Source organism: Toxotes jaculatrix, chromosome 5 (genome assembly GCF_017976425.1).
Source record: "Toxotes jaculatrix isolate fToxJac2 chromosome 5, fToxJac2.pri, whole genome shotgun sequence".
NCBI classification, from domain to species: Eukaryota; Metazoa; Chordata; class Actinopteri; family Toxotidae; genus Toxotes; species Toxotes jaculatrix.
Genome location: NC_054398.1, coordinates 23,727,490 through 23,750,467, shown reverse-complemented (window position 1 = coordinate 23,750,467; position 22,978 = coordinate 23,727,490). Strand labels below are relative to the sequence as shown.

The 22,978-nt window shown below is 40.1% G+C and overlaps 4 protein-coding genes across 7 annotated transcripts in view; all 4 read left to right on the top strand.

Moving 5' to 3' along the window:
* The first annotated feature begins 521 nt into the window (after nucleotides 1-521).
* c5h12orf73 (chromosome 5 C12orf73 homolog) lies at nucleotides 522-2,296 on the top strand. Of its 2 annotated transcripts, XM_041038635.1 has the most exons (4): nucleotides 522-650; nucleotides 729-811; nucleotides 1,125-1,251; nucleotides 1,733-2,296. In XM_041038635.1, the coding sequence occupies exons 3-4, from the start codon at nucleotides 1,144-1,146 to the stop codon at nucleotides 1,850-1,852; spliced, it is 228 nt and encodes a 75-aa protein (XP_040894569.1). In that variant the 5' UTR covers nucleotides 522-650; nucleotides 729-811; nucleotides 1,125-1,143; the 3' UTR covers nucleotides 1,853-2,296. The 2 variants fall into 2 exon arrangements, with proteins under 2 accessions (XP_040894569.1, XP_040894570.1); XM_041038636.1 differs by lacking the exon at nucleotides 729-811.
* A 1,151-nt stretch (nucleotides 2,297-3,447) lies between these two features.
* On the top strand, nucleotides 3,448-4,512 carry si:dkey-42p14.3 (EF-hand calcium-binding domain-containing protein 10). The gene is made up of 4 exons (XM_041038867.1): nucleotides 3,448-3,550; nucleotides 3,887-4,051; nucleotides 4,274-4,364; nucleotides 4,467-4,512. Exons 1-4 carry the CDS (start codon nucleotides 3,448-3,450, stop codon nucleotides 4,510-4,512), a joined length of 405 nt encoding a protein of 134 aa, XP_040894801.1.
* Nucleotides 4,513-5,922: 1,410 nt separating this feature from the next.
* Nucleotides 5,923-11,503, top strand: samm50 (SAMM50 sorting and assembly machinery component). 2 transcript variants are annotated; one of them, XM_041038346.1, is made up of 15 exons: nucleotides 5,923-6,088; nucleotides 6,813-6,923; nucleotides 7,019-7,120; nucleotides 7,198-7,285; nucleotides 7,477-7,583; nucleotides 7,790-7,920; nucleotides 8,190-8,277; nucleotides 8,425-8,553; nucleotides 8,781-8,852; nucleotides 8,928-9,014; nucleotides 9,331-9,401; nucleotides 10,219-10,286; nucleotides 10,372-10,527; nucleotides 10,783-10,924; nucleotides 11,351-11,503. In XM_041038346.1, the coding sequence occupies exons 1-15, from the start codon at nucleotides 6,068-6,070 to the stop codon at nucleotides 11,394-11,396; spliced, it is 1,419 nt and encodes a 472-aa protein (XP_040894280.1). In that variant the 5' UTR covers nucleotides 5,923-6,067; the 3' UTR covers nucleotides 11,397-11,503. The 2 variants fall into 2 exon arrangements, with proteins under 2 accessions (XP_040894280.1, XP_040894281.1); XM_041038347.1 differs by having other exon boundaries at nucleotides 5,924-6,088; nucleotides 10,381-10,527.
* Nucleotides 11,504-12,547: 1,044 nt separating this feature from the next.
* api5 (apoptosis inhibitor 5) overlaps nucleotides 12,548-22,978 on the top strand; it is a 28,533-nt gene continuing 18,102 nt past the window's right edge. Inside the window, exons 1-14 of one of the 2 annotated variants that reach the window (XM_041039107.1) lie at nucleotides 12,548-12,845; nucleotides 13,975-14,136; nucleotides 14,344-14,437; nucleotides 15,000-15,065; nucleotides 15,692-15,843; nucleotides 16,292-16,498; nucleotides 16,601-16,705; nucleotides 17,812-17,901; nucleotides 18,516-18,697; nucleotides 18,818-18,911; nucleotides 19,083-19,139; nucleotides 19,336-19,415; nucleotides 19,571-19,713; nucleotides 20,293-20,394. In XM_041039107.1, the coding sequence (XP_040895041.1) occupies nucleotides 12,774-12,845; nucleotides 13,975-14,136; nucleotides 14,344-14,437; nucleotides 15,000-15,065; nucleotides 15,692-15,843; nucleotides 16,292-16,498; nucleotides 16,601-16,705; nucleotides 17,812-17,901; nucleotides 18,516-18,697; nucleotides 18,818-18,911; nucleotides 19,083-19,139; nucleotides 19,336-19,415; nucleotides 19,571-19,713; nucleotides 20,293-20,369 (1,581 nt within the window). In that variant the 5' untranslated portion in view covers nucleotides 12,548-12,773 and the 3' untranslated portion in view covers nucleotides 20,370-20,394. Of the gene's footprint in view, nucleotides 12,846-13,974; nucleotides 14,137-14,343; nucleotides 14,438-14,999; nucleotides 15,066-15,691; nucleotides 15,844-16,291; nucleotides 16,499-16,600; nucleotides 16,706-17,811; nucleotides 17,902-18,515; nucleotides 18,698-18,817; nucleotides 18,912-19,082; nucleotides 19,140-19,335; nucleotides 19,416-19,570; nucleotides 19,714-20,292; nucleotides 21,032-22,978 lie in introns of those variants that run through there. The other variant, XM_041039106.1, reaches the window with a different exon arrangement.

Below are 22,978 nucleotides of genomic sequence, written 5' to 3'. Positions count from 1 at the left end.
CCGCCACCTCCTGGTCAGGAGGTATGTGCTTTGCCACACCACTGAATTATTACAACCACAGGGTTACAATCAACGATCAGTAATTACTAAGAAAATCAGTGCACATTCTGTATTCGTTTAAACACGATAAATTACGCACTGGGAACAGACTGCACGGCACGAAGACTGCACACGGCACCGCGAGATGGCGACAGAGAAACCACCAATACGAATTTACACTGTAGAAGAGCGCAGAGGCCAAAGATGGCGTATTTATGTAAAGCGCATCACTCCACAGCAAAAACAAGACGCTTTCAAATACACCCAAATAGTGAAAATCCCATATCTGGACTTGTCTTATACAGTCTATGATCTGGACCATCTGAAGTATTGTTTTCTTCTTTTTTTAAACGACCCTGGTGTACACATATCAAACGGGTACAACAATGTAAGACACACCGTATACAGCTAGCGTCCTGCACAGACGAGGACGGGAAACAGATTCGTAACGTTTGTGGTGTCCGCGAATAGAGGCAGAGTGAGAGCTCTACTCTTTTAAACAATCCCGGTGTTAGCTAAGCAGCATGAGCTGCATGACCCTTGTGTTTAACATGGTGAAAGTCAACTTCATTTTGCGGTTACTTAATTAAATGACAGTGAAAATAAGCAAGGTAAGGTCTTATGTTTGCAACACTTCATGTCGGTTTATGTCTGTTGCCTCTGTCACTAAAACTCTGTCTGTTTTTCAGAGTTTTCGCCCTGCTAGCTGTTCCATCAGGGCTAGCAAACCTTCCTGCCTGTAACTACACCATAGACTGTATCCGCTTTACAGGTGGTTTGCAGTCATATACATTACATTTATGACATTAAAACTGTAATCTTTACTTAGCTAGAAAACGCTTAAGGTCACCCATACCCATAGTAGCTGTTTATTCGTGATCCCTGAATTCAGTGTCCAGTTATATAATGCATGATCCTGATTATGAAGCATTATTTTACAATTTTACCTGACAATAACACTTTTTATTTAGCAAGAAAATGATGTGACATCATGCTTGACTTGGCACCAAATTAAAAAGGAGAGTAGGTAACGATTATTATTATTCTGTTTTGATATGTTTACTAATCTCTTTCTCTATCTCTAGTTTGACAAAGTCTGTGAAGATGCCAGCCGGTGTGTCTTGGCCTCGATACATAAGAATGTTTGGAGCCAGTATACTGTCCATGTTTGCAGGAGCACAGGTCGTCCATCAGTACTACCTACCTGATCTGGTGAGGGACAAAATAAACCTTCTTTCACAGTGGCCTGTCTGTGTTCCCTGTAGATGCTCTGCAGATGAAACCATTAAACTCTTATTCCACATAATTTAGTGTGTGTTTTAGTATAGCCAACGTTTTTGTTAGCTATAGTGATACATCCTTGTGTTCAGCCATATCACCAAGGATATTGTTTATCATTTGTCCACTTGAAATTCAGTTTGTGTTTTCCTGCATTGTGACAGTGACTACACTGCAGGAGTAAAAGCTACTGCTTTATTGTACATAGAGTAGGAATGAATCAGTTGGGTTTTTTAAAACTAATTTCCTTTCATTCATTTGTCAGTCAAACAGACTTACTTTCTGTGTTTTAGATCGCTGAACAGTTTTTCATTATCAAATTACTGTGTAGATGCAGAGAATATATATGAACACCACCCAACCAAATAGGCCCAGTTTTTTAGTACATGTTTAACAGTGCTTGCTGTTCTTTCAGAGCATACCAGAGGTCCCACCAAAGCCTGGGGAGCTTCAGACAGAACTGCGGGGCTACAAAATCAAAGAAGAGGCCTCTGCTTCGTTAAAGCAGCTCAAAGCAGAACAAAAGGTGGACTGATGTGGAATTACACTGTAAATCCTTTGTGTGATGGACACTTAATCAAGCAGACTTTGTCCAGTTTTTGTCAACAACTAGAGGCTGAAACGTGCCTGGGAGCAGAGTCATTTCTTGGGACATCTGCAAATGAATATCTCTTTCTTTGGTGTTTTCTTCTGATGGAGCAAACAAAATTGGAATCAAATGCTACACCATTTGTGTTTTGCCGCCTGGGATAAGGATCTTATCTGGAACTCAGTCATTCTGTTTATACAACCAGTCGTATCCATCTGTTGTTACTACATCTTGTCATTCTTTTTGAATGTGTTTGCATTTGTCGAAGGAGTGATGAAATGAGTAAGAGAACACTTTATAAGCAGACAGCAACTGTGCTAGAGTCATTAAACAGTTAATGGTCTCGACTAAACTTACAAAATGTATTTTAAATAAAAAAATATACACAAATTTTGGCATTATTATTATAAACTTGCTAAATAAATTGTCAACAGTTTTGATAATTGATCAGTCTGGTAAAACCTTAAGTTTACTCCCCCTATCTAGCATTTATACAAACATTTCAGAAATGATTTATAAGACATTAATGTAGTTGTATGGAGCTTCAATGACATTTTTATTTTTCTTAATATGTGTTTGTCAGTGACTTCTCCTCAAAAGAGTTATAGTAGCTGGCAAACATTAATAAGTACTTGCTTGTAACTGTATTCTAATATATTGTTGCAGGATTTTTTTTTCTTGTGAAAGGAAAATCACTTCCTGCGCACAGAAAAAAAAAAACTACAGCTCCCAGGAAGAAACTACAAGAGTGGCAGCGTGGTTACTAACGTCATCGTAACTTGGTTTCGTACGTGTCTCTGAACTCGCCCACACTGTCACCTAAATCTATTTTTCAACTTTCTTGTAATTTCTACTGTTTACAGCGTTCAGTCCTGCTGTTGATACAGACATATCTTAGCGATCCCTCGACTCGCTGATGGACTCGACTCTTCTGTAAAGCCGTGACGTTGGTCTGCGAGCGTCTAGAGCTTATGGGAAATTGAGTTTGTTAAAGGCCAGCAGTGCACAGTGTACAAACCATATACAAATACTGAATAAATAGCGGAATTAGATCGTAGATCGAAGACCTGTCGTACTTTTCCTAACATATGAAATGAGCCACAAAACTTGAGAAAAGTCTCTGTTCAAAAGCTGGAGTTAGTTTTAAAGTTGTTAGCCTGGTGAGATTTTGAGGTGACTGTTGAGGTATTTTTTCTCTGGAACAGAACCCAGAAGTTACGTTTTTCTTCTGCACCTTTGGCTCTACACTTTTCTGACATTTATATTATAGACTAAAAAATAATCGATTACCATCGTAATAATATAAAATAATAATAATTATGTAAATAATTATTTACACCGCTCACGAGCGCTACATCATTATTTGTTTTACCTTATTACAAGAAATTACTTGGTTTTAGGTTAGCCTAATGGTAAGCGTTGGGGTTAGTCAGTGAGGGTCCACATAAGTTAATAAAGTACAAAGAAGTGTGCGCGCGCGCCTAAACTGTGGGAGGTTGTGTATCATAGCAACAAGTTTAAACAAATGTGGAGAGGAAAAGATGGCGTCGCAGAGAGAACAAGAGGCCGCTGATTATCTAAAAAAACACAAAATAATGGAGCTCATGGAAAACCTGACCAGCATGCTCTTCTTTTACAGACCTGGTTAGATTTTCTTTTTCTTTTTCTCGGTTTCAGACACAACATACTGTGCTGAAAAACTCTAAGTTTTTGCAACAGCTAGCGATCAAGCTCAAATTATAACACACGTACCACATGTAATGAAAAGACCAGAGAAAGTTAAGCTTTTCACACAAATCTACCTTAACTGTACATTATCCTGTTCTGCTTTTGCTGAAGCTGTTTAAAATAAGCGTTGATTCAACGTAATATATGTATGCATTATACTGCCAGACTCTTTCTGAAGCATTCAACAATTTAACCTTTATTATCTTAATAGCAGACATTTATTGATGTGCTGTGATTGTGTCTTTCATTCAGAGAAACCCAGAGAGTTTCTTATTGAGCAGCTGGAACAGCTGAAGATTTCTCGACAGAGTGGAGTGAAGGGGCCGAATCTCTTCAACAACTCCAACCTGGATGCAGTCTTGGGGATACTGGACCCCACCAATCAAAAATACATCACTTTTGCACAATACAAGCAGGGTGAGCACAGGACATGGACACTTTTAAACTTTCTTGGGTTGAATGACTGACACGGCACACCCTCTTAGTATAATTAAATGCATATATTTATAGTGGCTACAGTATTTTCATGCATATATTTTTTACATATGTATTCAGTCTGTCTGTATTAGAACCACTTATACTTACAGTATTTCACATGAAGTGACCTATTTATTCATCCATGAGCCTTTTCCCCCACAGCACTGACCACACTGGGCATAAAAGACTTTAATGAATGTCCTGAAGGTGCAAATGAAGACAGAATATCCCATGAGACTTTCAAAACTGAAGCGTAAGGGCAGCGTGTAAAATCTAATCAGCGTGACAAAGACAATATTCACAAGCATTTTGAAATTCAGGAGAAGGAAATTTTGATTTCTTGTTTTTGTTACAGGATGCAAGGCCTGCAGAGATGCTCAGCAACATATGAACAGCCATGAAGTCTGATGTTTTCTTCCCCCAGCTGACACATTAGTTATTCATTGTTATAATGTTGAAATGCAACTGGATGTTTTGATTTGAGAGTGGAGAGCTGCGTTTTGTCTTATTTTATATAATTATTTCTTCCATTGAAGTACTGACTAGACTTTTTACACTAAAGTCAACATTTGGATATTTTTATTCATATATTGAAAAAAAAGTTTTTGCCCAACAAGAACATGTGCTGGTTTACTCCTCGAAATGAAAGTGGGGATTGTCTCTGAGGCTTCCCACCTCACGCCACACATGACCTTTAATGACCTTTAGGCCACTTAAGGCCTAAATGCTCACAGATGATGATCACCCTGGTAAATACTTTTTCTCCAATAATATACTGTATAAAGTAATAAATAATAAAGCAATACAATTTTGGTTTGTGATTGTATCACTGCCAAAGAAATAGAAGTTGTATTTCATAGTTAATAGTGTTAATCATAGTTAGTAATAACAATTTAGAAATGAAATCAATATGCAGAGTAAAATTAATGAATTTAATTAGGCAAAGGAATTTTCTGATATGACATGGTCACTAAATCATAATCTCTATCTGAATACAAAATTAAGAAGTCCTTTATTTAATTTAACAATTTTATTAGTTTTACAAAAATATGTTATTAGAAGGAGTCACAGTAGAAGAAAATTGATGTAGGCTATTTATATTTAATAATAGTGAATACACTGTGTTGGCTGTGTTCTCAGCACAAGTATTTTAATACAAGTAACTATTATTATTTATGCATCAGTGTGTAAGCAGCACTTTACTGCTGTAGTTGAGGTACATCTAATTTGAAAACTATTTTACTACTACAACTAATGATTGTTAATCATTTTGTCTGACTACTGGTCGAAACCTAGCAAGTTAAGTTAAAATTATTAAAAGGAAAAGCAGTAAATCATTACATTTGTAAAATGTCTGGCATTTTTATATGAAAAATTACTTAATGGCTTACTAGTTGTTAATAGTTGCCCATTAAGTTTCTGTCAGGGGTTTCAGGCTTTGTAAATACCTGTTGGGTAGTTTAAGCTTTAATGAAACATCATATTTTGAAAATTCTTCAAATGTTTTGTATGTAAGAAAAAATAATTTGTAAAGTAAGTAGTAACTATATATATACTGTCATGAAATTAAAGTACCTCGAAATGGTACAGCATTTGAGTGAATGTAGATTATATTATTATATGTTATGTATTCTATATTCTATATTAAACTCTACCACTGCAAACATGACATGATTTAAAATAACATACTGATAGCGGTCGATGTAATAGACGTAGAATCAGTGTTGGTATACATTTATTTAGGATGCATTGGATTTTCTTGTCGTCGTGACTCATTTTGCAGCGTTGTTGTGTTGAACGCGCAGCAGCAGAGGGCGTGGTCAGGAAGTGACATGGCCGTCTCCTTTTACGGAGCCTCCTCGCCTTTCTCCGGTTACTTGTAGGTTAAATTAGTTTGTCTAATTCCACTCAAAGTTTCGCCCACATTTACCGGGACAGCGCCCTGCGGAGCTCAACATGGGCACCGTCCACGCCCGGGTAAGGAAAAGTCCAGTGAACGTGTCAGCTATGACTTTGACCTCTCTGTGTGTGTGCAGGGAGTTATCTGGCTGCTGTGCTGTGAGGAGAGGCCCATGCTGTACAGTCAGCAACAAGGCTCAGGCATCCAGCTCTGTGACAACAAACTCAGTTAATACCCTGCTGAACGCGGCAGCTAGTTTTTAACTTCACAGTCAAACGCAAATGCTCTGTCTGCTGTGTATTTTACACGCAAGTCACTGACAGTAATGTGAGGTGCTTGTGGAGCTGTCACTCACTGCAGGCTAGCTGCATGTGTTTTGTTTATAACACTCCTAATACTCTTTTACTTGAGCACAAGCAGCAGTACCACAGCGCAGAAATAATCTCTTACCGGTAAAAGTCCTGTTTTCAAAATTGTACTTAATAAAATAGAAAATGGTGAACTGAAAATTAACGAATGCCAATACTTACTTACCTGTGGTGCATACGTCTTGGCATCAAAACATGCTATACGAACTGAAAGTAAAAGTACTGGATAAGTATTGACACATTAATAAGCTTCACTAATGTTTCAGCTGTTGGTGTTGTTAATCTGTACAAAGTACAGTACTTCAGTAAATGTGCTTAGTCATTTTCCACCACTGCATTTAAATTCCTTGGAGTAGAACCAGATTAGATTGGTAAAACAGTATGAGAACTCTGATGGTGATTATAATACTTTTTCTCATGTTTCGTGTTGCAGAGCCTGGACCCTCTGCCCATGAGAGGGCCAGAGCTAGGAGTTCAAGCAGACGACATCGAAACCCCAGAGATTGAGCAGGATCCGAAGCAAGAAGTTCTTGAAAACAAGGACGTAAGATTTGTTTTGTTCCAGACCTGTCTCCTCTCTGTGCTTTGATTTGGACGTTCTGAACGGTCCTAAATCTGTCTGTCTCTCATGTTTTTCAGGTTGTGGTTCAACGAGTGCACGTAGATGGGCTCGGTAGAACCAAGGAGGACCTGTTGACTTATGAAATCGCAGAAGTTTTCCGGGCAACAAACTTGATTGATGTAAGGACACATATAGACACGACTGCTAATTAATGGTTGTTGGTTCACATCAACATGTGGTTCAATTTGTTGTGCAGGTGATGCGAAAGTCCCATGAAGCCCGACAGAAGCTACTGCGTCTCGGTGTCTTCAGAAAAGTTGAAGTTGTTATTGACACCTCACGAGGTACTGCCAGTCACAGTCTTATGGTTAAATATTGGCACTTTCTAAATAAAAGTACTAATTATAATGATTAATTTTCTGTGTTGAAACATGTAATGATTGTCTTACGTGCATCACGACATGAGATATCTACCTCATTTTTGTAAACTAAATGTAAAATAATTTCTGTATTCCCTGTTTCCTCTCCTCTTCAGGTGAGGATGCTCTTCCTAACGGCCTCGACGTGACCTTTGAGGTCACTGAGCTGAGACGGATGACGGGCAGCTACAACACCATGGTTGGAAACAATGAAGGAAGCATGGTGAGCGCTTTCTGAAAGGCCACATACTGTTTTGGATCCAGTCACGGTGTCACACTGGCACTGGTTTAACAACTGCTTTCTATAATGATCATTTCTGTTTTGAGTTCAACCTGAGTTTACAACAGTGGGGTCATTTTAAAAGTGCATGTCATTGTGATGAAGGTCTTATTAGACCTTGACACAAATCTCTCCCACTTTCATCACAGGTCCTGGGCCTGAAGTTACCCAATGTGTTTGGGCGTGCAGAGAAACTGACCTTCCAGTTCTCCTATGGCACCAAAGAGACATCCTATGGCCTGTCCTTCTTCAAACCCCAGCCAGGACACTTTGAACGCAAGTAAGATATGAACAGCTTCAGAAAATATTTTTTAAGGTCTAATCACCTTGATACATGGTCTGCATGTGTGCCTATCTGTTGGAAGGCTGGTCTTTAGGCAGATAAGGTGACTCTCCTGCTACATAAGCTTTAGATTTGGGTCCATATGTTAGGAGGTGCAGCAAATGCCTGAGCAATCCACCCATTAAATATCGATAGAAACATTTTTTAATCAAAAGGGAATCCTAGAGGGGTATTGAAAATTTCTTCTTTTGTTTTTTCATTTTCAGTATCTCAGTCAACGTGTACAAAGTAACAGGTCAGTTTCCATGGAGTTCACTGAGGGAGACGGATCGAGGCATCTCTGCAGAACTGAGTGTAAAGACCTGTTTGTATTTCTGTGCCTATTTTTTCACAGTAGTTGCTAAGTTACAAACACTGTTTGCCGTATGCTAATTTACAGCATAAGATTTGGACAAACAAAAGTGATAAGTTGGGATCTAATCACCAGTTTTCCACACACAGTTCCCTGTGTGGAAGACCAGCCAGACCCTCAAGTGGGAGGGAGTTTGGAGAGAGCTGGGATGCCTGGCTCGCACTGCCTCCTTTGCCGTCCGGGAGGAAAGTGGTCATTCCCTCAAGTCTTCGCTTTCGGTATTTGTCCCCTATTTTACATTTCTTTACTGTGGGATTTTAAATAGTTGTGGAGTTTCATTAAGTCTAAACCTTAATTAACATTATTCAGTGCTTATTTTTCTGCACAACAGATTCCAACAAGATTGAAAATTATGTTGAAAGGTGGCAAAAAATATTCAGTAAAACACTGTAATAGACCAGTATTTAGTTATTACTGGTGTGAACAGTGCCATTTTGTTTTTCAGCATGCTATGGTCATCGACACCAGAAATTCCTCCATCCTTCCCAGAAAAGGTGGCCTGTTGAAGATCCATCAGGTTTGTTTTTCATCACTAAGTCAGAGCTTTTTCAAATGCTGTATGAAAACAGTAATTCTGATGTTGTGGTTATAGGAACTTGCTGGTTACACTGGAGGAGATGCTAGTTTCTTGAAGGAAGACTTTGAGATCCAGCTCAACAAAACACTCTTCTGGGACTCGGTGAGATTCTACATTTGACATTTTCTGCCATTTCATCTAAAGGCATTTAACACAGTTTCATTTTAAGCAGTTTTACTGGTCCAGAGTACAAGTGTAAATCAAAGGATATAGAAGTTTTAGGTGTTAGGTAAAGAATTCAAGTACTATACCCAGGCTTTTCTGAGAATGGCCGGTTAAACAGAAAAATTAACTAAACGACAAACAGACTAATTTCCAAAAATGTTCCCTGAGGGAATTTATTGTGTTAAAAAGTCTGTTGTTTCTGTGATTATGTACCTGAGTCAGCTTCACTAAACCCTTTGACTTTCTTCTCCAGGTCCTCTCTACCTCATTGTGGGGTGGTTTGCTCCTGCCCATCGGTGACAAGCCAACAAGCATAGCAGACAGGTACAGAAATACAGTACACCACCCTGTTGCCATTATCAGTGAGACCAGGGGTTTTCAGAGTCTTAAACTTTGGCCTCCCACTCAGACAAAATCAAGATGTGAGTCTTTTAGTGTTTTAAGTCTATATTTGTTTTCATTTTGGCAAATTGGCATCATTGAATGTATGCCAAATGATGTACAGGGAGCCAGCACTGGATTGTGATCCTGTGATACTGAAGAAAACTTAAAAATGTAATGATTCTCAGACAAGTTCTGGAGTTACAAGGAGCCACTTTTGCTTTTTGGTTATGCCTATTTTCCATGGACAGCAGGGATGTAATGATATCCCCAAAAAGTGTAAGTCACACTGGATCTAAAAATATGTGTATCATGTCACATGTTCAGAACTGACTAATGAGTCTCAGAAGGAGAGTGATTTCTGGCACAAATTGTGGCAATCGTGCGCTGTGGGCACCTTAATTGTCTCCGTGAGCTGTGCATCTCAGCCACTGCTGCTGATACTTCTGACTGTGTTGGTATCAGCAGGGAAAACACAATGACTAACTTACAGTTGTTTTTAGAACGCCGGCATGCATCTGTTCCTTTACCTCACACCCTATTTTTGCCTTGTGTGTCTCCCTCCATGGCCTCTCTCAAACTCTACCAACTCACATTTCGAAAACCGCTGAACTTGACCAACTGTTGTCATGAAGCTACATTAATTAAAAAAAAAAAAAAGAAAAAAACTTGATTAACTAAAGGGTTCTTTTTGTATCCACAGAAAGCTCACAATTGTATTATGAATTGTATGCTTTGTGTGCCTTTGTCGACCTCCTAGGTTCTATCTAGGTGGCCCCACCAGTATCAGAGGATTCAGTATGTACAGTATGGGCCCACAGAGTGAAGGTGAGATATTAACTTGAGTTGAGTTGCTTTGGTAACCAGACTGAAGTTTGATGGTTAATTGAAAGCTTTCGTGCTGGTATTACTGGTATGGCAGGTGACTACCTGGGAGGAGAGGCCTACTGGGCTGGAGGCCTCCACCTCTACACCCCTCTACCCTTCAGACCTGGCAGGGGGGGCTTTGGTGACCTCTTCAGAACACACTTCTTCCTCAATGCCGGAAACCTTTGTAACCTCAGCTATGGTGAGTAATATGAAACAGAATGAGCATCAGTGTAATGACTGTTAAACATTTGTGTTTTATGCAACAGACCTTGACATTAATGACTGAATTTTACAGGGTAGGATTCGGTCAATTTGAATTTTTATCTTATTTTTATCTAGTTCAGGTTTGGAATTTGGACTTGCTTTGTTTGGACAAAGCAGAGCTGAAATTACTGCTGCAGGCTTTTGCAGATATCTTGTGTCTGACCTAAGTTATATGCTTGTTTTCACTCAGGTGAGGGGCCACAAGCACATTTGAAGAAACTGGCAGAATGCATCCGTTGGTCTTATGGACTGGGCATTGTGCTGCGTTTGGGGAACATTGCCAGACTAGAGCTGAATTACTGCATTCCTATGGGAGTCCAGAGTGGAGACAGGTAGGGTTGGTTAGGTTAGCTGTTTTAAGCTAAGATGATTTTTGAATTTCAACTCTTACATTTACTTTAAAGACATTTAAGGTGCACCGGGTTTACTTGATGTCTATTAGCCCCCCTGCAAACAGATGCTGAATAAAGAATTTTCATTAGAAAAAGACCAGCATAGACTAAACAGTCACACTTAAATTGCATGTAAAGGTGGGTTTCACTCACTTCAACTGATTCAGTGTAACTCATACATCTGTTTACGCGTGTGAAATATACTAAGGGCTTACCAAGCCAAGTACAATGAATACTGTTTCCACACATTCCACACACACGTTAAAAGCATTCATTTCATGAGGCATATGTCCAGTGTCCTTGACATGCACTGGAAATCATCTGATTCTTGGTTTGCATGTTATTTATTTGAACCTCTTCTTGCAGGATATGTGATGGGGTCCAGTTTGGAGCAGGAATCAGATTTCTGTGAACCACATTTGTTGGCTCTGGAGCTTCCTTGTGCTTTGCCATTAATTCTATGCCAGAATCATTGTATTGGAAGGGGAAACTGCTTGTATGGTTCATTAAAAAAGTTTGCACTGACTTTGCCTTTGATGTATCTTTTCTCATCATTTGCTAAAAGAGGTCGAATACAGTGCTCCTAGTCATGTTTTACTCACGTCACATTGGTGTGCAGAACAGAATATGTAAACTGAATTGTCAACAGACACTTTGTCATCAATGATATACATTCAAAAGACATAAGGTTTAGGCATTTTTTATATTTAGATTCTTTGCCATCATGCAATGCCATCAAGGAGGTGTCTTATTGGTCCAGATCTAGAGTCATAAAAAACTATCCTCAGCAAAAAGAAGAACCAAGAGTCCTGCAACAGATGGTCTGGCCCCTACAGACCCCTGATTACAACATTATGGAGTCAGTCTGGGAATACATTAAGAGACAAAAGACATTAAGGCAGCCTAAATTCACAGAAGAACTTTGGAAAGTTCTTCAAGATGCCTGAAACAACCATCATGCCAAGTAACTTGAAACGCTGTGCAAGTGTACCTAGAAGAGTTAGTGCTGTTTTAAAGGCAAAGGGTGGTCCGAGGTAATACTGATTTTTATTTTTTTTCAGTGTATTCCATTTTTAAGATCTCAGTTGATAAAAGTTTTTTATTTTGTTCAATGCCTCCACCCTCACGAAAGAAAACATAATTTATGAATATACAAATATTTCTAATTTGAACTGTATACAGGATTGTACTGTGTACAGCACTAAAAGTCCATTCTTGATGTAAGATTAGTTGTTTTGTCAAAATTAATGTTCACAGTTCCACACCTTAAACTATTTTTTAGGTGAGCACTTATAGTGTCAAACTATGCACATTGTGTTTTGAAGCACAAAACACATTAATGGGTGGAGGGGGAGTTTAAATATAGTGTATCAATTAAAATAAAATAAAATGAGCTCTGTCGGTACAAGCCTTGTGACTGCACCTGTTTACATGTAGCTTAGATGAAGCGAGCGCTTTTCCTGCGCGTACCACTCCAGCGCAGACCAGTGTCACGTGTGTTGGGACTCCACACGCAGGTCGTTTAACCCGCGCATGCGCAGTACTGTTTGTTCCGTAGCATTTTAGCCAGGGAGCATTGCAGGAGCAGCGACAGTGGGGGGTGTTCATTCACGGGCTTCTCGAAATTTCATCTCCCCGTCCCCTTTCCGCAGAACATATTTTCCGGTAATACATTGTCGGCTGTGTTACAGTCGTCTGAAATTGGAGCAAAGGTGATCCGAGAGGGGTTTTCTTCAGCGGTTTTATCGGCGGTCTTATTTGTGAGCGGCAGGCACCCGGACGCACGCTGATGGCGGTCACTATCGAGGATCTATACCGTAACTACGGGATCCTTGCAGACGCTAAGGACAACCTCAGCCAGGTAAAGAAGCGCCAAAATATTTCTTTTTGAAACGCTCTTGGTCTGGGGGCTTCCTTATTTTACCACATGCTCTCGTTTCACTCCCATTGATGATAGCTTTGTTGGCTTACATAATATTGTTGTGTGCGTGCTAGGCTAACTGTAGCTAACGCAGTGACCGGGCTAATGTTAACTGCCTCGCCGCGGAGACCCTTAAGATAGGCGGTATTAAGTTGACCCTCGACATTCATTACTTTTAAGTGATCCAGGCGGTTACTTCATTATTTGTGATTGAAAATTCTGTGTAGGCTGATGCGAACCTTTTCACCTTTGTCATCAGCTTCAATTTGTAAAGCTCATACAGCACATAGTTAACGTTTACGGCGGAATGAACTGGTTTAACTGGTTAACTTTTTGAAATTAAGTTTTTATTTTCTAATTAAGCTGGTAGACCTGCTGCTCTTGTATAGATCTACTAGATATGTTAGGTTTTTGTTGTTTTCCTTTTGTTATTAAAGGAAGTGACTTAAACTTCAAATGACCCAATTTTATCCAATATCTAGTTGTAAATGAATGAAAGGTTTAATGGGGTATTACAGTGACTCAGTGTGGCAGGGGACTCGCAGGACAGTTTAAAAAGGAATGGTCAAAATCAGTGCAGCTGAGCCTGAGATATCTCAACTTTTCCCCTGTTGTATGGTTCAAGCCACATAAAATGTTCAGACCTACACTGACTACAATGCAAAATCAGTGTCTATTCTCCCAGTTAAAGCAGTGATAATCCTGATAACACCACCAGAGTTATTTCTCAATATTCAGTCCCTCCACGAACACATTGGATGCCATACAAGTGTTTTCACTGGCTGAGGAGAACTCTGCATGATTACTTAACTGAGCTTTGCAGTACCTGTGACCATTCTGCCTTCAAACGGGATAGTTTCAGAGCACTCCCTCCTCGCTGTAGTGACCACACAAACAAAGGTTTCTACACAACCAGGTGAACTGGTGACACCCAGGTACAATCTTTGTCCTTAAGCCAACGCCCACTGTTGAGAGTCTCAGCTATATGGGCTACTGTTCCAGGGAGTGCTGCAGGACACTGTGCTTTAGACCAAAGTCACATCAAGTTTCACATTCTTTTACTCCGCAGCACAAAGATGCCTACCAAGTAATCCTGGATGGCGTAAAGGGTGGACCCAAGGAGAAGCGCCTGGCAGCACAGTTTATTCCCAAATTCTTCAGCAGCTTTCCAGAGCTGGCTGATGCAGCCATAAATGCTCAGCTTGATCTTTGCGAGGATGAAGATGTTTCGGTGAGTATTAAAGGATACAGATGTACAGAGCTACGTAACAGATTTGGTGGTGGATGCACCACATGTTCTCTGGAGTTAAAATCGGAGGTTCTGTGTGTTCCCAGGCTGATGTGGGGTTTCCTACGTTGGCTGCATGGTTTTGCAACAGTCGTCTTTATTCTAATATAACAACCCCGTCTGTGTGTATGTGCACTTGTCTTTGTCCAGATTCGACGGCAGGCCATCAAGGAGCTCCCGCGGTTTGCAACTGGCGAGAATATCCTCAGAGTTGCAGATATTCTCACCCAGCTCCTTCAGACAGGTATTTAATGCCTCAAGATAAAAACTTCTGTGCCGCAGCTAATGATTATTTTCATTATCAATCGATTTGCTGGCATTTTCTTTAAATTAATAATAATAAAATTCATCAACCATCATTTTAATTGTTGCATGATTGATTTTGAAGATCATAATTTGGTTCTCCTTTAACTGATAGTGACAGTACAGACAGGTCTTGTAGCAGACGGTCTGGGCATAGACTCACTGCTTGGTGCAATTGCGTCCATGTGTTATGCGCCCTAACTATTTGGCTATTGAGTCACCCAGCTACATTTTTTAAAAGTTAAAATAACCTTTTTGTGCATGTTTAATAACTTGACTTCCACAATGTAGACAATTTCCACATCATGCAGCCGTAACCGAACCACTTAAAACAACATTTAGTGCAGATATTTATACATATTTAACAAGAAAAGGCACAAATACAAAGCTTGATCACGGGTCTTTCAAGAATGGATATAGAGGAAATCATAAAAATCATAAAAAAATTGTTTTTTTCTCTATTGACTGCTGACAAATCTGTAATTATGTATTTGTGCTTTCAGATGATACAGCAGAATTCAACCAAGTGAATGCAGCACTCATTTCTATCTTCAAGATAGATGCCAGGGGTAAGTGGCGCTTCCCCTGCTTGTCGGGCTAAAAAAAAAAAGCTCTTTTATTTTTGTCAGTTATTCAGCCCAGTTCAAATCTGGAAAAACCCTAAAGGACACTTTAGGGTTTTTCCACACTTCTTCCTCTGTGGGGTACTAATTATGCAATGAGATTACTTTCTGCTTGTTGAGAAGACTTTTTATAACCTGTATTTTGTTAAGGGTTGTGTCATTGGCCGTGTGAAATAAGCGACAAAGTCAGGCTCATTTTTTTGTTGAGTGCCCACAGGACATTTCTTTATACAGATACCTGTGTGAATTTGCTTGTGAACTAACTCCATCATTATTCATCTGTCATGACCAGTACATCTGGAGTAGTTTATTTAATTTTGGAAATAACCACTCATAATATTTGGACTGTGTCTAAAATATTAAGTAGCCCTGTAAGTTTTCAGGGTTACTCAGCCCACTGAAACTGATGTTTGGGTTGTACTGTTCCGTAAATACGAAATATCAATCAGTCTGCTTGCTATGTGTTAAATGATCATCACACCCTACTTCAGATTGGGGTGGGAATTATTTGAGTTTATATTGATTCTCTTGCATTGACATAACCTCGTCTACTCCTGTCTCTTGTCGTCCAGGTACTCTCGGAGGCCTCTTCTCTCAGATCCTGCAGGGGGAGGACATAGTGCGGGAAAGGGCAATTAAGTTTCTGTCAACCAAACTGAAGACCCTGCCAGAGGATGTCATGACAAAGGAGGTGGAGGAGTACGTCTTTGCAGAGACAAAGAAGGTTAGCATATAGTGTAGAATTGATTAGTGATCTTTGATCATTGATGAGTGATCTTTTCTTTGTAGTAAGGTAGTTAACATCCAACCATATGATGGACCGGAATCAGGATGTGTTAAGGCGGTCACTGGCCAAAGCTGATTGTTTTGGCTGTGGCTGGTAATTTTCCTGATTGCTCCATGTGGGTATAGTCTCAAACTTCTTTTCTGTTTTAAAACTTGCCTTTGTTTTGCAAATTGGTGAAACATTGGTGACCCAATGAGTTTGGATATAGTTTAAAAAGTGCCTGGTCACTTACTGCTTCCCCTGTGGGGAACAAATATGTCAAGTCTTTTTTTATTGATACTGTTGAATTAGAGGGCGTTCAAACATGTTGCATCAGGTGGATGTTAGTAGTGCAAGAACAGATGTTGACAAAGAGCTTCTTGTCTCTTCTTTGCTGCCTGCTCAGGTGCTGGAGGATGTCACGGGAGAGGAGTTTGTGCTGTTGATGCGTGTGGTGTCAGGCCTGCGGGTGCTGCAGACGGTGCATGGCCGGCAGCAGCTGGTGGAGCTGGTGGTGGAGCAGGCTTTCCTGGAGCAGGCTCTAAATCCGGCCGACCCCGACACTGTTGATCGCCTGTTGCAGTGCACACGCCAGGCCCTGCCCCTGTTCTCTGTGAGTGGAACATCAAGCAAGTTCATTAACATAAACTAAAAGCTGTTGTTGTGCTTGTAAAGTTAGATTTTTAATTAATCATAGTTTTCTCCTGTCTTGTAGAAAAATGTCCATTCCACGCGGTTTGTAACCTATTTCTGTGAACACGTGCTTCCCAACCTCAGCACCCTGACAAGTCCTGTGGCTGAGCTGGACATTCAGTTGGAGGTTAGTTCTTCTTTGTACTGTCTGATTATTAATGAGCATCTTCAGTTTTTATTTTCATCGGTGTCATCTGGATTGACATGATTATTTATTTATTTATTATTTATTTTATCGAACCCCGGTCTGGGCCCTTGTGTGTAGAGTTTGCATGTTCTCCCTGTGCCTGCGTGGGTTCTCTCCGGGTAATACCAAAAACATGTATGGGTTAGTTAATTGACTACTCTAAATTGCGTGTGTGGCTGCGTGTGTCGGCCCTGCGATTGACTGGCGACCAGTCCAGGCTGTACCCTGTCTCTCGCCCATAGTCAGCTGGGATAGGCTCCCGCTCCCCCGCTGCTACAGCTCCTGACACAGGATTAAGTTGTAGAAAATGAATAAATAAATAAAATAGACATTTAATAGGTGGTTTATTAGACGTTATAATGTAGCTGTGAGCGGATATAAGGGCATTTTAAGTGTGTATTGATATACAATATCTGCAAGTGTAATTTCTCCTATTAAGACATATTTTATATTATAATGTTATATAACATTCATTTTCTGTTTATACACCAGCCTTAACTTAGCGGCGCTCACAGGAGGAGGTGTAGTTGTTGATAAATACATTGAATAAAAACTTGGGTTTAACACACTATATTCTAATTTGTTATAAACCTTCTGTTCAGTGTTTATAAATGTTTAATACCAATGAAGTCCAGCTGCATCTTGGCTGGTTTGCAGCTTTTAAGTGTTGTTCTATTTCTGCACAGTTACATCCTAAAAACTTATGGTAGCCCAGGAAAAGAACTAAGAGTGCTTAATCAGAGTCGCAGTTTATAGGCCAGTGTGGCCTTTAGACAAGAAGACTAGTTACCCAACCTGAATTTATTTAGCGTGAAACAGCACTTCCATTCCTGGAAAATATGGCCACTGGGGTGAGGTCGATACTCCGTATGTCTGACATTTGGTGAGCGGTTGTAGTAGTAAACAAAGTCAGCGTGGCAGCCACCTGTCAGAGGTGTCAGCCAACTGCATGTCGTTAATGGGTTATTAGTCTGCACCACGCAACACTGTTTCTCATTAGCAATGTACATTACACTGTGTGTGTGTGTGTGTGTGTGTGTGTGTAGGTGCTGAAGCTGCTGGCTGAGATGAGTCCGTTCTGTGGAGACATGGAGAAGCTGGAGGGCAACCTCAACATGCTGTTTACCAAGCTGCTGGTGAGAACAGATTGTCCTGTTCTAGTTGGACATTGAGGAATATAAGTGGGAAATGCACTTGAAAGTCAAAACACACGTTGGACACATTGACATCGATTCTGAGATTTTACTGCTTCTTTTAGAAATGACCTTGCTTTGCCTTCATCGTGTTTCGTATGTGCATCTGAGATGGTGACTGGTCAAGTCTCTTTTGGCCTCCATCCATTTGAGGATTCTTTCATAGCAATTGTTGGGACTGTCAAGAGCACAACTTATCCATTTTCCTTGGTCAGATTGGCCCATTTTGTCTCGATATTTGAACCAACAACCTTCCTTTTAAAAGCACATTTTTAAAACTACCGTCAGACTTGTTCAAGTCATTGTTGGGAGAAATTGTTGAAATAGATCCTCATATCTGTAAAAAGCAAAGAGATTGTTGTAATCAGCTAGTGGAACGTAAAATAGTTGCCCTAATAGTAATTATTAGTAACATTAATAAAGAGCAAGGTTAAACATTTTCATTTCTTTCTTTGTTTTGTCCATTCACTTATGGTTGCCTGCCATTCCTGAATTTTAAAGCAGGGAAAACAATAAAGTTCCAGCTGTGATTTTTCGTGTTTTCTCTGCTTGTGTAGGAGTTCATGCCTCTGCCACCAGAGGAGGTGGAGAACGGCGAGAACTCTGCCAGCGAGGAGCCCAAACTTCAGTTCAGTTACGTCGAATGCCTCCTCTTCGGCTTCCACCAGCTGGGCAAGAAGCTGCCGGACTTCCTCCTCGACAAAGTGGATGCTGAGCGCCTCAAAGACTTCAAGATCAGGTGAGGGAGTGACACACACACAAAAAAAGTGAATGAGCTCATACCAAAATGTGATGTTTGATTGTTTAGCACAAAGAACCACTTTTTATTTTAAACTGACTGTCCTTTGGATTTCAATAGGTTACAGTACTTTGCCAGAGGCCTGCAGGTTTACATCAGACAGCTGCGAGTCGCACTGCAAGGCAAGACAGGAGATGCTCTGAAGACAGAAGAGGTAACAGCCACTGTCAGCTTCCATGTGATAGTACAACTTAAGTAGAAACGTGATTGTTTATTGCGTGCGGTCGACAAAAATGCGCACTGAGCAGTTTAAGATGTTCTATGTGCTGACGGTCCTGCCGTAAAATATCTCAGAGTCTAACTTCTCTTTTCTGTGTGTAATCAGAACAAGATCAAAGTGGTGGCCCTAAAGATCACAAACAACATCAATGTCCTCATCAAGGTAAAGTGTAGTCCACATGTACTGAGTGAAGAGAAAAATTCAAACACCTGCACGATATAACACAATTTACATAAATGGTTTCTATTTTTCTGGTCACTTCTGGTTTATGAAGGGAGCAAAAAGCGGACTCTGTTATAATCAGTAGCTTTTTTTTTTTCTTTTTATTGTGTCCTTTAAAACCTTTTTGTCTTTGCAGGATCTGTTCCACAACCCTCCATCATACAAGAGCACAGTCACTCTGTCCTGGAAGCCAGTCCAGAAGACAGAGGCAGTAGCGTAAGTCTGCTCCCACTTCTCGTCACCAGTGTTACCTCTGGTCACAGATGATAGAAAGACTTTTGATTCAGTAATCAGAAGTCAGTTATGCAGCAGCTGAGAGTCTGAGCTGTTCCCCCATAGCATCTTCATTAACTTTTCTTCTGTGTCTTTAGGCCGAAGCGTCCATCAGGTGAGGAGATGGGATCTGGTGACAGCACAAAAAAACAGATCTCTCCTCTGCCCCGAAGGGATGCACGACAAATCTACAATCCCCCCAGCGGCAAGTACAGCGCATCCATCGGCAATTTTAACTACGGTGAGGAGCACTCGATGGCACCTTCTTTTTTCTCTCCACTATTTATTTTTGTAAACACTGTTGTGCGGCGTGCTCATCTTTATTTACTACTACACATTGGTTTATTAGTGTAAGACAGCAGCTGTATTCAGCAAAGTCACTGCAAAAAAAAAAGCATTAGACTTTAGTACAACTGCACCACAGGTGAGCTTAAGAGTCGTGAGGGTGTGACACAAAAGTGTTGTTGATAGTCACCTGGACTACCCACTGTCCATGCATCATGTGAAACACCAGTCAAACATTTCTGACTATTTAAATTTTCCTGTCAAATTGACAGGAAATACAAATAATAGTTCAAATAAAATTCACGTGGCTTTTCTCACTTTAAAAGAAGAAACTATAAACCAGCCAGTATTTATCATCGTATCGGTGCAAAAATACCAGATGATTATTAAAAATGTTTGTTGGTTGACACATTATCCAGCTGCTCTTTTAACTCTTAAATGTCAGTATTGGACCCATAGCATCCATACTGGCCGGGCTACAGTCACGATACGTCCATACTGATCTGTTTTTTTTTTTTTTTTTTGTTGACTGTAGAACGCGGTGGCTTCAGGGGCGGCCGGGGACGAGGCTTCGGAGCCAGAGGCAACAGAAGCCGAGGCCGGATCTACTGAGATGCACACACACACACACACACACATACATACATACAAATTCAATACATATTGCTCATTGAACTGCATCACATCAGGATCTTTTCTGCACCAAGAAGGACTATTTGTCACCTACACTTCTTCTTCTTCTTCTTCTTTTTTTTTAACAGGTGTCCTCGTATCTTTCACTTTCAAACTTGCACATACAGATTTTGTTTTTGTTTGTTTGTTTTTTTGCAGGGGTGGGGGGGGGGGGGGGGGGTTTGGTTTCCTGTCTTCAGAGTAACAGACGACGGGCTCAGACTTTTCTACCTGCCATTTCAACATTTACTCCCTGTATTCCTCTTGGCCCAAGCTATAGTTCGAGTAAAACTAAATAGTTTTTTTTTCCTCCTTAATTTTTTTAAGATATGATTCTGTGTATTTTTGTGGAACAAAAGACTGCCAAGTTGTAACTGATAAATATTTTTGTCAGACTGTTGTAGGAAAAGATAAAGATCCTCTTGTTTTGCAACATGTTGATGAATGCATTTCTTTCTACCTTTTTATTTAATCTTTTCGTTTTTTTATTAGAGCTTAAGTTGAATTGGCTGATTATGTTACTTTGTATGAATCAATGATGTTGTTTCATTGGATTTTTATCATAAACTTGTATGGAACTATGAACTTTTGTCCTTGTTCATGTAGAATTTTTCAGTAGTTAAAGGGAAAACGAAGACAGATACAGCTCTGCACCACTCTCCTGCTACAGATTTCCTTTTTCCTCCATGCAAAACTTGGCTCACGTGTTGAAAACCTTTCCCAAACTTTGCTCTGTCTCCCCCCTCCCATTGTTTTCTGTCACTATCCATTCAGTCTCTCACCCACTCATTCATCCTATTTATCCCGTCTACCCTCCTGTCTTTGTGTTTCCCTCCAGTTTCTATTTGCGCTCATCAAAGCAGAGTGACGAGAGGTTAATTTTAGCCCCACGATCTGGTATCTACATTTAAAATACACATACACAAACGTGCCGTCTCGGCTGTCTAGATGACTGCGTCAACCCTGTGCCCCCCTCCACCCCTTCCCTCCCTTTCCCCACCTTCCCTCAGTCAGGTGCTGGTGGTGGGTGTGTCTGCTTTGAAGTAGAAAAGAGTAGAATCAGGCTCTCAGTAATTGAAGGGGCTATAAATAGTTGATGCCATGTTTAGAACACACTTTATTTTACACACCCAGGTGGCGGAGGCTCTGCAGGCTTTGTACATGTTCAATCACGTGCACACTTTCCTACACACAAACACCTTCATGCTCTAATACATGTGAGGATCTTCCATTCACTACATTCAGTTCAGTGAAACTGAAAGATAAGGTAAAGTGAACTTGAATCTTGGCTAACATTCCCACGCTGCTTCCTGTAATTCTAAGTACTGTCAAGATCCACCATAAAAAATGTAACTTTTAGCCCCAAATTCCTTTAGAGTTTGAATTCAATGTAATATTTTCTTAATCCCAACAGTTATAACTGTAATTTAAATGTAAAAACTAACAAAACATCTCGCCCTAACCTTAACCTTGAGACCTTTTATTAATCATTTAATGACTTTCTAATGGCCTCTGGTCTTTTTTTTTAGAGCATTAGGTGTAATTAACATTTCCTCATTTCAAGTTTTCAAAGGTAAATGTTAGTTTTCTCACAATTTTGTCTTCTTTGTGTATTTTATTTTATTCAGTAGTATATTATTTTTATGTCTAAATCTGCACACGTAGCACAGTTATTGTATATGAAAGATGCCAAAGGTGTTGCATTTCTTACCTATCAAATGTTAACTTCAGTTTTGCCCTTCAATCCAAATCTATACCTGCCTAAATCCTAGCCCAAATTTGAGTGTAATCTGAAAGTGACATGAGTTTTTACCAGGCCTAAACCTGGTCTAATTCTAATACTAACCTCAAACCCAAGTCTTAATCCTCCTCTCCTCCTGTGTTCCAAAAGGTCCAAAGAAACTGGTTCCCATAAAGATGGAGAAGACACGGTGATCTGGTGGGAGCTGCAGGTCTGCATGTGAAGACACGTGTGTGCTGCTGGTGTGTGTGGGCGGATGCTTTGGTGGGGTGGGGTGGGGTGTTGTTTAAACTCTCAATTTTCTGAATCGACTGTGGCAGGGTTTTACAGAGAGAGACAACTGAATGGTTTAAACTCGGAAAAACAACCTTTCAAACCTCAGATTCATTTAAGTAAAAGTTACATGTTAATGAAATAGTGTTTTGGTGATGCTTCAGAAACACTTCATTTAGATACACCAGCTTTAGTAAAAACACTGTACAAAATGAGCTGCGATATGAGGGTCAAGATAAATGCTTAAATCTAAAATTTAAACTGGACATTTTACACTGTGTAAAAAATGTAGTATTTAATAGGATCCCATTTGATGGGATCATTGGTCGGAAACATAGATTACTGTATACATACCGGTGCTTTACGACACTGTTGAACATTACAGCAGCAGAGAGAAGGGCTGGTTGCAGAAAATAAACGCTAAAAGAAGACGCACGACCATCCGCAGATGGTCTCTTGTCTTGGCAGAGTCTCCCCTCTAGAGGGCAATCCAGATCAGGGTTTTCCTCGCAAAGCAACCAGATCTATTTTTATC